This window comes from Pseudophryne corroboree, chromosome 1 (assembly GCF_028390025.1).
Source record: "Pseudophryne corroboree isolate aPseCor3 chromosome 1, aPseCor3.hap2, whole genome shotgun sequence".
Lineage (NCBI taxonomy): Eukaryota > Metazoa > Chordata > Amphibia > Anura > Myobatrachidae > Pseudophryne > Pseudophryne corroboree.
The window spans coordinates 865,409,477-865,424,180 of record NC_086444.1 but is presented as its reverse complement, the minus strand read 5'-3'; the positions used below and the strand labels follow the sequence as shown (position 1 = coordinate 865,424,180).

Genomic DNA, 14,704 nt, shown 5'->3' with positions numbered 1-14,704 from the left:
AAAGGTCAAAGTCAGACTGCCTGAGCACTGTGGCCTGTCGACGATAGTTTTTTTCAGGGCCTGTAGCTGTTTCTTTCATCAGTTGGCCCAATATTATAGATAAGTAGCTTTCATCACTAGCAGTCAATACAGCATGTTATGCATGGAGACAAAGGCACAGAGCGGGATGTGTCCAGGTGCAGGTTCCTGCCAACAGCACCATATAAAGTATCTTCATCAAGCATCCTTGTCTTGGTGACTAAAGTCTCCTTCTGGAAAACCTGATTTTATGGCGGTTTTATGGCAGTTTTATGTTGGTTTGGTCAAAATAACATTCTAAGTAAAATTATACCCCCCCACATAAAAGTGACGTAAAACAGATGGACATTGATGGTGGTTTACAGCTTAATAGTAGATAAAGTGGTTTGAATCTTCAATTTCCTTGTGATGTGCAGGGGTTTCTAAACCCCTGAAAAACTAATACACCGGGGGAAGGCTGAAACTAGCATTTACAGTGCATCCGGAAAGTATTCACAGCGCTTCACTTTTTCCACATTTTGTTATGTTACAGCCTTATTCCAAAATGGAATAAATTCATTGTTTCCATCAAAATTCCACACACACACATACCCCATAGTGACAACATGAAACAGTTTTTTTGAGATTTTTACAAATTTATTAAAAATAAAAAAACCAAGAAATCACATGTACATAAGTATTCACAGCCTTTGCCATTAAGCTCAAACTTGAACTCAGGTGCATCCTGTTTCCAGTGATCATCCGAATCCAAAACCAAAATACAAAACCCGAAAAGTGTCCGGTGCACATCTCTAGTACACACCTGTCTATATAAAGGTCCCACACTTGACGGTGCATGTCTGACCACAAACCAAGCATGAAGTCAAAGGAATTGTCTGTAGCCCTCTAAGACAGGATTGTCTCGAGGCACAAATCTGGGGAAGGGTACAGAAAAATATCTGCTGCTTTGAAGGTCCCAATGAGCACAGTGGCCTCCATCATCCGTAAATGAAAGAAGTTCGGTACCACCAGGACTCTTCCTAGAGCTGGCCGGCCGTCTAAACTGAGCGACCTGGGGAGAAGGGCCCTAGTCAGGGAGGTGACCAAGAACCTGATGGTCATTCTGGCAGAACTACAGCATTCCTCTGTGGTGAGAGGAGAACCTTCCAGTAGGACAACCATCTCTGCAGCAATCCACCAATCATGCCTGTATGGTAGAGTGACCAGACGGAAGCCACTCCTTAGTAAAAAGCACATAGCAGCCCACCTCGAATTTGCCAAAATGCACCTGAAGGACTCTCAGACCATAAGAAAGAAAATTCTCTGGTCTGATGAGACAAAGATTAAACTATTTGGCGTGAATGCCAGGCATCATGTTTGGAGGAAACCAGGCACCGCTCATCATCAGGCCAATACCATCCCTACAGTGAAGCATGGTAGTGGCAGCATCATGCTGTGGGTATGTTTTTCAGCGGCAGGAACTGGGAGACTAGTCAGGATAGAGGGAAAGATGAATGCAGCAATGTACAGAGACATTCTGGATGAAAACCTGCTCCCGAGCGCTGTTAACCTCAGACTGTGGTGACGGTTCATCTTTTAGCAGAGCAACAACCCTAAGTACACAGCCAAGATATCAAAGGAGAGGCTTCAGGACAACTCTTTGAATGTCCTTGAGTGGCTCAGCCAGAGCCCATACTTGAATCCGATTGAACATCTCTGGAGAGAACTGAAAATGGCTGTGCACCAACGCTTCCCATCCAACCTGATGGAGCTTGAGAGGTGCTGCAAGGAAGAATGGGCAAAACTACCTGAAGATACTGTAGGTGTGACAAGCTTGTGTCATCATATTCAAAAAGATTTGAGGCTGTAATTGCTGCCAAAGGTGCATCAACAAAGTATTGAGCAAAGGCTGTGAATACTTATGTACATGTGATTTCTTAGTTTTTTTATTTTTAATAAATTTTAAAAAATCTCAAAAAAACTTTTTTCACATTGTCATTATGGGGTATTGTGTGTAGAATTTTGAGGGAAAAATTAATATATCCCAGTATGGAATAAGGTTGTAACATAACAAAATGTGGAAAAAGTGAAGTGCTGTGAATACTTTCCGGATGCACTGTACATATTATCGCACCAGAGACTCCAGCAACAGACTTTAAAATGTATGCAGAAGTGTCAGCCTCTAAATCAGGCTCATTGCACACCTCCCATTCATCCTGATTTTCAGGCAGTCTCTCCCTCCCATCCGAGGCTGCATTATCCTGCAGCGGGGTGGCAGCAAGAGAATAAGTAGATGCTGCACATCTACTCATCGGAGAGAGGGATAGGGAGCATGCCCAGCAGTGCTGGGCATGACTCCAGCATTCCCAAAGGGGGTGTGGCTCAACCACAAGCCACACCGATTTGCTGAGAGGTCATGTGCAATGGTTGCACTGTGCGTGAGAACCCCGGGTTCATGTGTGCATTATTCTCGCCAATCGCTAATCTCCACCTTGCGAAATGCAGCGTTTACAGCTACGCGTGGTGCCCCGGGGTCACTACCGCGTTCTGAGATCACACAGTAAGAACACAATAGCAAGGTACAAAACGTACCTTTATTTTCATACTAATTATACAGGAAAATCCGTAACCACACTTTATACATTATTTACAGGTAGCATTAATAACCACTGCAGTTAAGATTATATTAAGCAAGAACCACACAAAAGCAGCAACTCCTGCCCCTACACAGTCACTAGCCACCTCAGGGAATACTTGCGTTTGGCAACTGCTGGCGGATACTTGTTCCTGGAAGGGGCGATGTCTGTCTTGCTGATCTCAGCCGCTTTTGGCCTGATGGTCCTCTACCGTACAGAGGTAGGGCGTGCTGACTAGTCACCCGGCTCCAGCCGGCACACCAGTCACACACCTGGGACAGCTCCAAATGGATCAAATGCTTATGCGTATACTAGACCCTCTCTGGATAGCCAGGTCTTCACACAAATGGGCTGACAGGATTTCTCGACTCCTGGCAACAGCCTCGCTCCAAAACTCCACACAAAGCAGGAGCTTCACTCAACTGAACCCAAAAGCCCTTCCACGTGATCTTTTAAAACCTCTGATGCTGGTGGAGATAGGAGACAATTCTCTCTCAGGTATTTGTTGGGTTTTCAATCCTAACATTTAAAAGTGTCCAAGGACACCAGGGTACACCCTGTGGCTTTGGAGTCACTAAGTCTAGAAAGAGCCCTGTTAGAATAAAAGACAGGTAATTATGCTGATAAGGGTTGTTCACATTGGTATAATAAAATCAGTCACAATTAACCCCTTTTAGTAATTTGTGATGTCACAAGCCCTTCAGCTGACTGAGGTTTACTGTGAAGGGGGGGGGGGGGCTGCGACAGAGGGGGGTCAGCCCTGCACTTCCTCTACATCGCACAGCCAGATGTCTTAGACAGCTTACCTGGCTGGGCACACACCTGACAACAATCACTTACACCCAATAGTGCAATACAATCACACATATACATTACCTAGGCATTTTGTAGGGAGCAAATCAGGGCTAGAAAGATATTCCCTGAGAGGAACAATCATATAAAAAGAGGGACAATTACCTAAACATATATAGTAGATGACAGGTTCAGCATTTAACCATATATTGTCCTGTTAATGTCCACAATAGTAGGGGATACACAACTCCATTGAGCATGCAGGAAGTGGGCCATAGAGGGTCACACTCAGTTATATCCTGCATCTTGAACTTACATACTGAATGCAGGAACAGGCTGGCCAAAAAATATGTGACGTGATGCTGGCATGGCTGCATCCGTCACACTGTGCACCAAAGAGAAGTTTATAAGTATGGCCATAGTATCAAGTGCTGAAGAACCACAGCTATATATCCAAAGTTAATATCCTCCTATTTGTTATAGTATATATGATGTTTAAGGATTTTTGTTGTGTATGTTGTTTAAATGGAGTTTCTTTGAGGTTACTGTAATATTATGTAGAGATGTGCGGTGAGCACTTTTCGTGTTTTGTGTTTTGGTTTTGGTTCTGGTTCCATGCTCGTGTTTTGGATCTGGATTGGTTTTGCCAAAAACACCCTTTCCTGTTTTGGTTTTGGATCTGGATGATTTTTGAAAAAAAACCCCATAAAAACAGCTAAAATCACAGAATTTGGGGGTAATTTTGATCCTACGGTATTATTAACCTCGATAACATTCATTTCCACAGTGTATTCTGAACATTTCACACCTCACAATATTGTTTTTAGGCCAAAAGGCTGCACTGAGGTGGCTGTATGACTAAGCTAAGCGACACAAGTGTGCGGAACAAACACCTGGCCCATCTAGGAGTGCACTGCAGTTACAGACAGGCAGATTTAAAAAATAGGCCCCAAACAGCATATGATGCAAAGAAGTAAAGGAGGTGCAATGAGGTAGCTGTATGACTAAGCTAAGCGACACAAGTGTGTGGCAGAAACACCTGGCCCATCTAGGAGTGGCACTGCAGTGGCAGACAGAATGGCACTTTAAAAAAAATAGGCCCCAAACAGCACATCATACAAAGAAGTAAAAGAGGTGCAATGAGGTAGCTGTATGACTAAGCTAAGCGACACAAGTGTGCGGCACAAACACCTGACTCTAGGAGTGGTACTGCAGTCCCACTGCACTAATGGCGGATACCGGACGCACGTCTAACATCAACATAGCTGTCAAGGCCTCAGTTATCTGCTGTGCAACAGGATGACTGCTGCTATATTTAATCTTCCTCGCAAAGGACTGTTGGACAGTCATTTGCTTAGTTGAAGTAGTACAAGTGGTCTTCCGACTTCCCCTCTGGGATGACGATCGACTCCCAGCAGCAACAACAGCAGTGGCAGCAGCAGCAGCAGCAGTAGGAGGAAGTGGTTCTTGATCTTTCCCTATTTTATCCTCCAGATTTTTGTTCTCCATTATTTTTCTGGAGTTATATAACAAAACGTAGAAAAGGAGAGCGTACCTCTACACCACACAGGGCACCCTGTAAAAACTATTTGGACTAAATATTAATAACCCCTTTATTTGGAGTAAATAATATATAGCACAGAACAGCACCACTGAACTTATATGGCAGGACCACTGGACTGGACTTATACGGCAGTACCACTGGACATATACGGCAGTATCACTGGACTTATATGGCAGTACCACTGGACTGGATTTATACGGCAGTACCACTGGATTTATACGGCAGTACCACTGGACATATATGGCAGTATCACTGGACTGGATTTATACGCCAGTACCACTGGATTTATACACCAGTACTACTGGATTTATATGGCAGTACCACTGGACATATATGGCAGTATCACTGGACTGGATTTATAAGCCAGTACCACTGGATTTATATGCCAGTATCACTGGACATATACGGCAGTATAACTGGATTTATATGGCAGCACCACTGGACATATACGGCAGTATCACTGGACTTATATGGCAGCACCACTGGACATATACGGCAGTATCACTGGACTTATACGGCAGTATCACTGGACTGGATTTATATGCCAGTACCACTGGACATATACGGCAGTATCACTGGAATTATGTGGCAGTACCCCTGGACATATATGGCAGTATCACTGGATTTATACGGCAGTACCACTGGACTTACACGGCAGTATCACTGGACTGGATTTATACGCCAGTACCACTGGATTTATATGGCAGTACCACTGGACATATACGGCAGTATCACTGGAATTATATGGCAGTACCACTGGACATATACGGCAGTATCACTGGATTTATACAGCAGTACCACTGGACATATACGGCAGTATCACTGGACTGGATTTATATGCCAGTACCACTGGATTTATATGGCAGTATCACTGGACTTATACGGCAGTACCACTGGACATATATGGCAGTATCACTGGACATATACGGCAGTACCACTGGACTTATACAGCAGCACAGGGACACCACCACTGGACTGATGCAGGAGAACACAGCACTGCAATGGACAGGACTTATACAGCAGCACTGTACATATGGCAACAGAGGACACCACCACTGTGACTGGACTGATGCAACACAAGAAACTAGTACTGGTGCAGGACAACACAGCACCACTGCACTGGACTTATACAGCTACACTGGACATATGGCAGCAGAGTCTAGAAGGGCTGTTTGAAGGACTGCCGCGCCCCCGAGAGCCGCAGTGGTGATATCTACAGGGAGTCACTCAACTCCCCAAAACATGGATATACACAAAAAAAATTGAGAGATCACGTCTGCGCTCGTCGAGATGTAAAACTGATAAAGATGAAGTTAAAAGTGCACAATATATAAAATATAGTTTTTAGAGTAGGTTGAATAATTGTGTCACGTGATGTCGTTGAAACGTGAGGACCTTTCTTTCTATGATTTGAATAAATCAATGTCCTTGGTCGCGTCCACTACGGGGTATATTTCTCCTTAGAGGTGTCCCAAATCGTTGTTCTCCGGGTTTTCTCCTGTATTTGCGTCCAGGGTATCGGGATAGTTCTTATCCTCAATAGTTGGAGACAAAGAGACAGGAAAAAAGGCCGCTGATAGTGTAGTAGACGTATTAAAAAGGTGGAGGTGTCTTATTATGAAATCTTTAACAAGATAGTGACTGCTGATTGCATACCAGTACTCACGTGATAGACGTGATGTACCCCTCGCGTAAAGGTATCTTTAGTGTTCTTATGGTTTTCTCCTCCTTCTCCAGACAGGATCCCTTATGGCTCTTGTCCTCGGGAGTGGGAAAGGAACAGGTGATAGTGTAGTAAGTTGGAGTGTATAAATGCTAGAAGGCAATTCACTCTTCTAAATTCAAGATTTACAATGGGGGAGTGCGTACCGTACTCACATCCATAAAGGGGTGTGGAAAACACATAAAGGTATCTTTAGCTTGATATGTTGTCGTACACGGTCACATTCACGCAAGTTTAGGTGGATAAGAGAAAAAATGGGCGTACCCGACTCACACTGCACAATGAGAGGACTTGTGTATAAGGGTATCTTTAGAATGGTCCTGCAGGTTCTAGATGTTCCTTATTTTAAGGGCCCGTTCCTCTCGTATGATACATAAGGAGAAACGAAGCATAGTGTCATGGAGTGACACGTAAAATAATTTATTGTACAAAAAACTTATAAAACAATAGATAAAAAAACAGCCAATGGACTCCAGGTAAGAGTGGGGGGTATACACGGGTGAAAAGATGTTATATCCGGATTGTTCTCACCTTAGTAGGTACCGTCCCAAATCAGTCCCTGGTGGTCCTGGCCTTCACACCAACGCGTTTCGACTGAAGAAGTCTTTCTCAAGGTGTGTAATGAGGGCACTGGTACCATTATTTATACCCCCTAACAGGAAGTCATGTGGTGGGGGTGTGGTTACCAAATATTCAAATGCATTATAATATACTTAAAAATACAATAGGTTCTAAGATATATAATGGGGAAACACTTTAAATATTAAAAATTGCTATAAGCAACATAAAATTGATAATCGTACAGAAAGAAATAAGTTTTAAAACATCGTTGCGTCACTTCCGGTATGTGGAACGCATGTGGTTCCGGAAGTGACGTCGTAAGGTGTTCTGAATGGTGGAGTGTTATCTTTAACTGGTGGATAAACTATAGTTAGGAGGGGTATTTATAGTTGGACGCTGGGTAGTACTGGAGTCGTTCCCAGCGTCCTGATGTGCTGCGCTGCTGATTGCGGTGGATTACGGAGGTGGAACGCATGTACCGGAAGTGACGGTCATGCGTTCCACCAAAGGGTAGACGTACACTTCCGGTGAGCGTTTGTGCTCGCTGTAAAATGGAGCGGTGAAGCGCATGTACCGGAAGTCGCGGTCATGCGTTCCACCTGGGGGAGGAAAGTGCAGAGAGAAGTGCGTTCCAAATAATGCAGATGGAACGCACGCCAACCCGGAAGTGACGGAAGGTGCCAACAAACGTTTTACAAAGGAGGAGTACAACCAATTAAATTAGGTTGCCGATACATAGCAAGAATTAGATGAAAAAGGGATGTTGGATATGATAATACAAAACAGTATAAAAGAAGATTATTATGCAAATGGATCTATTGAAAGTGTGTCTCCTTAAATGAAGATGTAATTTATGAAATTAATAAATAATTTATAAAATTAATAAATAGATGAAGTCCTAAAAAATGAGGGTAAGGGCAGATGAAATAATATGATAATAACCGTAGGGCTGAAATATTATAAATATGCGGCCTTAACTCCGTCCCAGAGTGAAAATGGGGTAAGATGGGTTCCCTGAAAATATGGATGGCGGAAGGTGTAAAACTGGATCAGAGGGGAATTTGATGGTTTAAGGGATGGTCCCGGGTACTTAAAGAAACCATTTGGTCTCAAATTCCAGGTTGAGGCCTTTAGGTTTCAAGGTACCTAGATTGAAGATGCTCCGCATTTCAGTTTGGGCAAGTCTTTCTTCTGTATTTCCCTTTCTCCAGTTTCCTGCCACTACCTGAATGCCACAGAACAATGTTATCTCTGATGGTTTACAGTCATGTTCCTCTTTGAAATGGGCCGAGATTCCGTGGGTGGGGAGGCCCTTCTTGATGTTCCTCAGGTGCTCGCTCATTCTTTCCTTCAATTTTCTGGTCGTTCTTCCTACGTACTGTTTATTGCATTTGCATTGTACTAAGTATACGACATTTTTGCTGTCGCACGTAATAAATTCTTTAATGTCGTATTTTTTCTGATTGCTGGTGGATGTGTAGCTGGTTATGGTGGATGTATTGTTTTTACAGTTGCGGCACATTTGACACTGGCCGCACCTATAGAAGCCTTTGCTCTTAATGGTGGTGGTTCTCTTGGGGATTTCCAGTGCACTTTTTACGAGATGTTTGCGTAAGTTGTTGGCTTTTCGGTAGGTAAATCTTGGTTTATCAGATATATATTGTTTGAGTATGGGATCCTGAAGTAATAGTCCCCAGTTTTTCCTTATGATATGTTCCAGCCCCTTATATTGGCTGCTATATTTAGTGATGAAGGTCACAGTATTAGCGTCATTTCTCCGTCTCCGGTCTTCCGTAGATGTAGTTGGTTGAATCATCAGTTCCCTGTCAAGAAGGGCCTCCCCACCCACGGAATCTCGGCCCATTTCAAAGAGGAACATGACTGTAAACCATCAGAGATAACATTGTTCTGTGGCATTCAGGCAGTGGCAGGAAACTGGAGAAAGGGAAATACAGAAGAAAGACTTGCCCAAACTGAAATGCGGAGCATCTTCAATCTAGGTACCTTGAAACCTAAAGGCCTCAACCTGGAATTTGAGACCAAATGGTTTCTTTAAGTACCCGGGACCATCCCTTAAACCATCAAATTCCCCTCTGATCCAGTTTTACACCTTCCGCCATCCATATTTTCAGGGAACCCATCTTACCCCATTTTCACTCTGGGACGGAGTTAAGGCCGCATATTTATAATATTTCAGCCCTACGGTTATTATCATATTATTTCATCTGCCCTCACCCTCATTTTTTAGGACTTCATCTATTTATTAATTTTATAAATTATTTATTAATTTCATAAATTACATCTTCATTTAAGGAGACACACTTTCAATAGATCCATTTGCATAATAATCTTCTTTTATACTGTTTTGTATTATCATATCCAACATCCCTTTTTCATCTAATTCTTGCTATGTATCGGCAACCTAATTTAATTGGTTGTACTCCTCCTTTGTAAAACGTTTGTTGGCACCTTCCGTCACTTCCGGGTTGGCGTGCGTTCCATCTGCATTATTTGGAACGCACTTCTCTCTGCACTTCCCTCCCCCAGGTGGAACGCATGACCGCGACTTCCGGTACATGCGCTTCACCGCTCCATTTTACAGCGAGCACAAACGCTCACCGGAAGTGTACGTCTACCCTTTGGTGGAACGCATGACCGTCACTTCCGGTACATGCGTTCCACCTCCGTAATCCGCCGCAATCAGCAGCGCAGCACATCAGGACGCTGGGAACGACTCCAGTACTACCCAGCGTCCAACTATAAATACCCCTCCTAACTATAGTTTATCCACCAGTTAAAGATAACACTCCACCATTCAGAACACCTTACGACGTTACTTCCGGAACCACATGCGTTCCACATACCGGAAGTGACGCGACGATGTTTTAAAACTTATTTCTTTCTGTACGATTATCAATTTTATGTTGCTTATAGCAATTTTTAATATTTAAAGTGTTTCCCCATTATATATCTTAGAACCTATTGTATTTTTAAGTATATTATAATGCATTTGGATATTTGGTAACCACACCCCCACCACATGACTTCCTGTTAGGGGGTATAAATAATGGTACCAGTGCCCTCATTACACACCTTGAGAAAGACTTCTTCAGTCGAAACGCGTTGGTGTGAAGGCCAGGACCACCAGGGACTGATTTGGGACGGTACCTACTAAGGTGAGAACAATCCGGATATAACATCTTTTCACCCGTGTATACCCCCCACTCTTACCTGGAGTCCATTGGCTGTTTTTTTATCTATTGTTTTATAAGTTTTTTGTACAATAAATTATTTTACGTGTCACTCCATGACACTATGCTTCGTTTCTCCTCATGTATCATACGAGAGGAACGGGCCCTTAAAATAAGGAACATCTAGAACCTGCAGGACCATTCTAAAGATACCCTTATACACAAGTCCTCTCATTGTGCAGTGTGAGTCGGGTACGCCCATTTTTTCTCTTATCCACCTAAACTTGCGTGAATGTGACCGTGTACGACAACATATCAAGCTAAAGATAGCTTTATGTGTTTTCCACACCCCTTTATGGATGTGAGTACGGTACGCACTCCCCCATTGTAAATCTTGAATTTAGAAGAGTGAATTGCCTTCTAGCATTTATACACTCCAACTTACTACACTATCACCTGTTCCTTTCCCACTCCCGAGGACAAGAGCCATAAGGGATCCTGTCTGGAGAAGGAGGAGAAAACCATAAGAACACTAAAGATACCTTTACGCGAGGGGTACATCACGTCTATCACGTGAGTACTGGTATGCAATCAGCAGTCACTATCTTGTTAAAGATTTCATAATAAGACACCTCCACCTTTTTAATACGTCTACTACACTATCAGCGGCCTTTTTTCCTGTCTCTTTGTCTCCAACTATTGAGGATAAGAACTATCCCGATACCCTGGACGCAAATACAGGAGAAAACCCGGAGAACAACGATTTGGGACACCTCTAAGGAGAAATATACCCCGTAGTGGACGCGACCAAGGACATTGATTTATTCAAATCATAGAAAGAAAGGTCCTCACGTTTCAACGACATCACGTGACACAATTATTCAACCTACTCTAAAAACTATATTTTATATATTGTGCACTTTTAACTTCATCTTTATCAGTTTTACATCTCGACGAGCGCAGACGTGATCTCTCAATTTTTTTTGTGTATATGGCAGCAGAGGACACCACCACTGTGACTGGACTGATGCAGCATAAGACACTATACTGGACTGATCAGCACAGGACAGCACTGGAATCGCAACCCCACTTTCCCTCCCGCACAGACACGGAGACACGTCCTCTCGCTACTCTCTCCAATGCCAGAGTGAAAATGGCGGCGACACGCGGCTCCTTGTATGGAATCCAAAACCTGTGAGAATCCTCAGAGAACCGAACCTGCCCGCTCATCTCTAACATTATGGTGCCTGTAGATATTATATAGAGACTAGAGAGCCCTTTTAGCAGTAATCTCTGCATAAATCATTTCAGCTCAGTGTAATGGATATTTATTATTGCGAACTGAAATAAATAGTACAGCTGTAAAATTATAATGTCTTCATAAGCCAAAAAAAAAAAAGGGGGGGGGGGGGAACAAGGGAAGCAGATATAAATACAGTGCCTATACAGTACATCATGAACTCATTAATAGTTAAAGCTATTCAGAAATGTTAGTTGGGAATGCTCTATATTGATACAGATATGTAAATGGTCATACATGAAATATTGCCATAATACTTCTAACTTCTGTGAACACATTTTCATTTGCTGCTTGTCATTCAAGTTGCTTTGAGTGACAGCAAAATATCAAGTTTTTTTCTAAGTAACTGAAACTTTTGTACAAAGCTGCTTGCGTTACAAAAAAAACAACCTTAATTATTTATTATTTGTACCTTTTTGCTGAATTCATCTCTGAAGAAAAAGTGACTTCGTTTAACATTACCATTGGACTCAGGATCAAGCATTAGAAATCTGTTCCAGCATCGCAGCACCTCTGGTATAGACACTGCAACAAAATAGCAATGTAAATGAAAACCATCAAAGAAACTGGTACAGTAATAAAACATTAGAACAGAGAACACCATGGCCTACTTTGTAGCTTCATACTTTACCATGACTAAGGGCTTGATTCCAAGATCTACACAACTATATGCAAACTTACATGCAGCATATGCCACTTCTGCCTTGATTTGCTTTGAGACGTCCAACAGTGTCTTTGTAATTCTCGGTGGCTGTGTGGACTGTGGAAAGATGCAGTGTTGGTTTCAGTTCAGTCGATTATTGGGCTTTTGAGTAACTCTATGGTTGAGCAGTATGCCCGCAGGAGGTAAGGTGCTGGAGCCACTATTACTGAGTACAGGAGCACAGATACAGCCAGAGACATGTCCCAAAACAGGACACGTCTGCATTTTTGCTACAATTCCTGTTACCTCCCACAAACGGTCCCCGACTATCAATCGCTTATATCCTCTCTACAACTGCAGTCGTAAGACCTTCACATCACAACTGCACAAAAGGCAGGTTTGCGTATAACTCTGAATCAGGCCCTAATACAATGGAGACTAAGAAATACAAGGGACTAAAGTTTCTCCATCACCAGTTGCTAAGAAACCACCAGAGGGCAGTGATGAGATACAGGCCCTCATTCCGAGTTGTTCGCTCGCTAGCTGCTTTTAGCAGCATTGCACACGCTAAGCCGCCGCCCTCTGGGAGTGTATCTTAGCTTAGCAGAATTGCGAACGAAAGATTAGCAGAATTGCGAATAGAAATTTCTTAGCAGTTTCTGAGTAGCTCGAGACTTACTCCTACACTGCGATCAGTTCAGTCAGTTTCGTTCCTGGTTTGACGTCACAAACACACCCAGCGTTCGCCCAGACACTCCCCCATTTCTTCAGACACTCCCGCGTTTTTCCCAGAAACGCCAGCGTTTTTCCGCACACTCCCATAAAACGGCAAGTATCCGCCCAGAAACACCCACTTCTTGTCAATCACACTCCGATCACCAGAACGATGAAAAATCTTCGTTAGGCCGTGAGTAACATACCAAACTTTTGTGTTAATTTACTTGGCGCAGGCGCACTGCGAACATTGCGCATGCGCAGTTTGCGACTAATCGCTCCGTAGCGGAAAAAAATAACGAGCGAACAACTCGGAATGTCCCCCACTGTCCACTGTGTCGTTTTCTTTTTTCACAAGGTGAGCATTAACACCAATACCTTTCAACCTGTTGCAATTATGACTGTGATTTATTTTGATTCTTCCTTTTGGGGAAAAATCATCACCTACTATAGTTTAAGAAACATTCCGCTCCCATCTCTGAGCAGCGGACCATTCCCTTCCCACCTCCTCCATCTTACCTTGTGCCAGCAAACGGGTCCCTCCTCCTCCGCGGTACCATATTCCCAGTGCTATTCTGGAAAAAGTGAATGCGCAGGAGACCAAAGGCTCTGGTATAGTGACAGAGTCTTTGCTTTCACTGCATAGTGCCATCTTCCCAAAGATGTCACTGGGAAGGTGGTGCTTTTTACAGACATAAGGCAAGTATAATCTGTGTGCAGGGGGTGTGGTGCGGGGCTCTTGGTATCCATGGACCTATGTGCACTGCACACCTTGCACCTAACTGTAACTTTGGAAAGAGACAGATACCAAAGCTTTTCCAATTAGACTTCTAGGAGTTTGTAGGTTGAGTTCCAATATCCTGGCAATGCTGGCAATGTCTGGCTGTAAATTAATTGGTTTTGTGGGAGGGGTCTGTGTGAGTTGGTACTCTTTACCCGTGGCCGGGACAGTTTGGAGGGACACAGAGGGAGCCTGTTCCCTCACCCCCCTCCACTTCTGTAACAGGCAATGGCATGTTACTTCAGGCAGGGTGAAAGAAGGGACTGCTGCTATAGCAGTCTCTCTCACAAGCAGTGAGAGGGGAGTGATCACACTCGAGACCTCTAACCACCCGCTGACCAGTAATCAGCACCCCCTCTGTGCGGACGAGGACATAGCCTATTTTTTACATTTATGCGCAGTGGAGACCTGGCCACACCTCCCTGAGTAAGCCATGCCCCGTCACAGTACTGGGGTCCATCATGTCTTCAGCAGCCCTGTGCATATCCACAAATCCACCACAACTCTTTCTGTCATAAGGCATTTACAGTATTTACCCAGCAGAGACTCTGGTATGCATTTAAAATACTGCCCGTCTGTATTCCTGCGGTCACAATAGCGACGCCAAAATCTCGACAGGAGTACAATGCCACTGCCAGAATACCAGTGAGGTAGATGATTCTCCATCTATGGGTGTCCACGACACCCATAGAGGGAGAATAGAACCTGTAGCAAGCGAAGCGAGCCACCGTGCCCGAATTGGGTGAGTACAGCAAGCCTGCAAGGGGCCTTTATGCACTCGCCCCTCTGCCGGCATTGTGGC

At 43.7% G+C, this 14,704-nt stretch overlaps 1 protein-coding gene across 1 annotated transcript in view; it reads right to left on the bottom strand.

Annotated features, from left to right (window-relative positions):
- The window catches only part of LOC134957703 (uncharacterized), a 685,812-nt gene that overhangs the window by 539,408 nt on the left and 131,700 nt on the right, over window positions 1-14,704 (bottom strand). Inside the window, exon 3 of the mRNA XM_063939838.1 lies at window positions 12,177-12,289. Within this exon, the coding sequence (XP_063795908.1) occupies window positions 12,177-12,289 (113 nt within the window). The remainder of the gene's footprint in view (window positions 1-12,176; window positions 12,290-14,704) is intronic.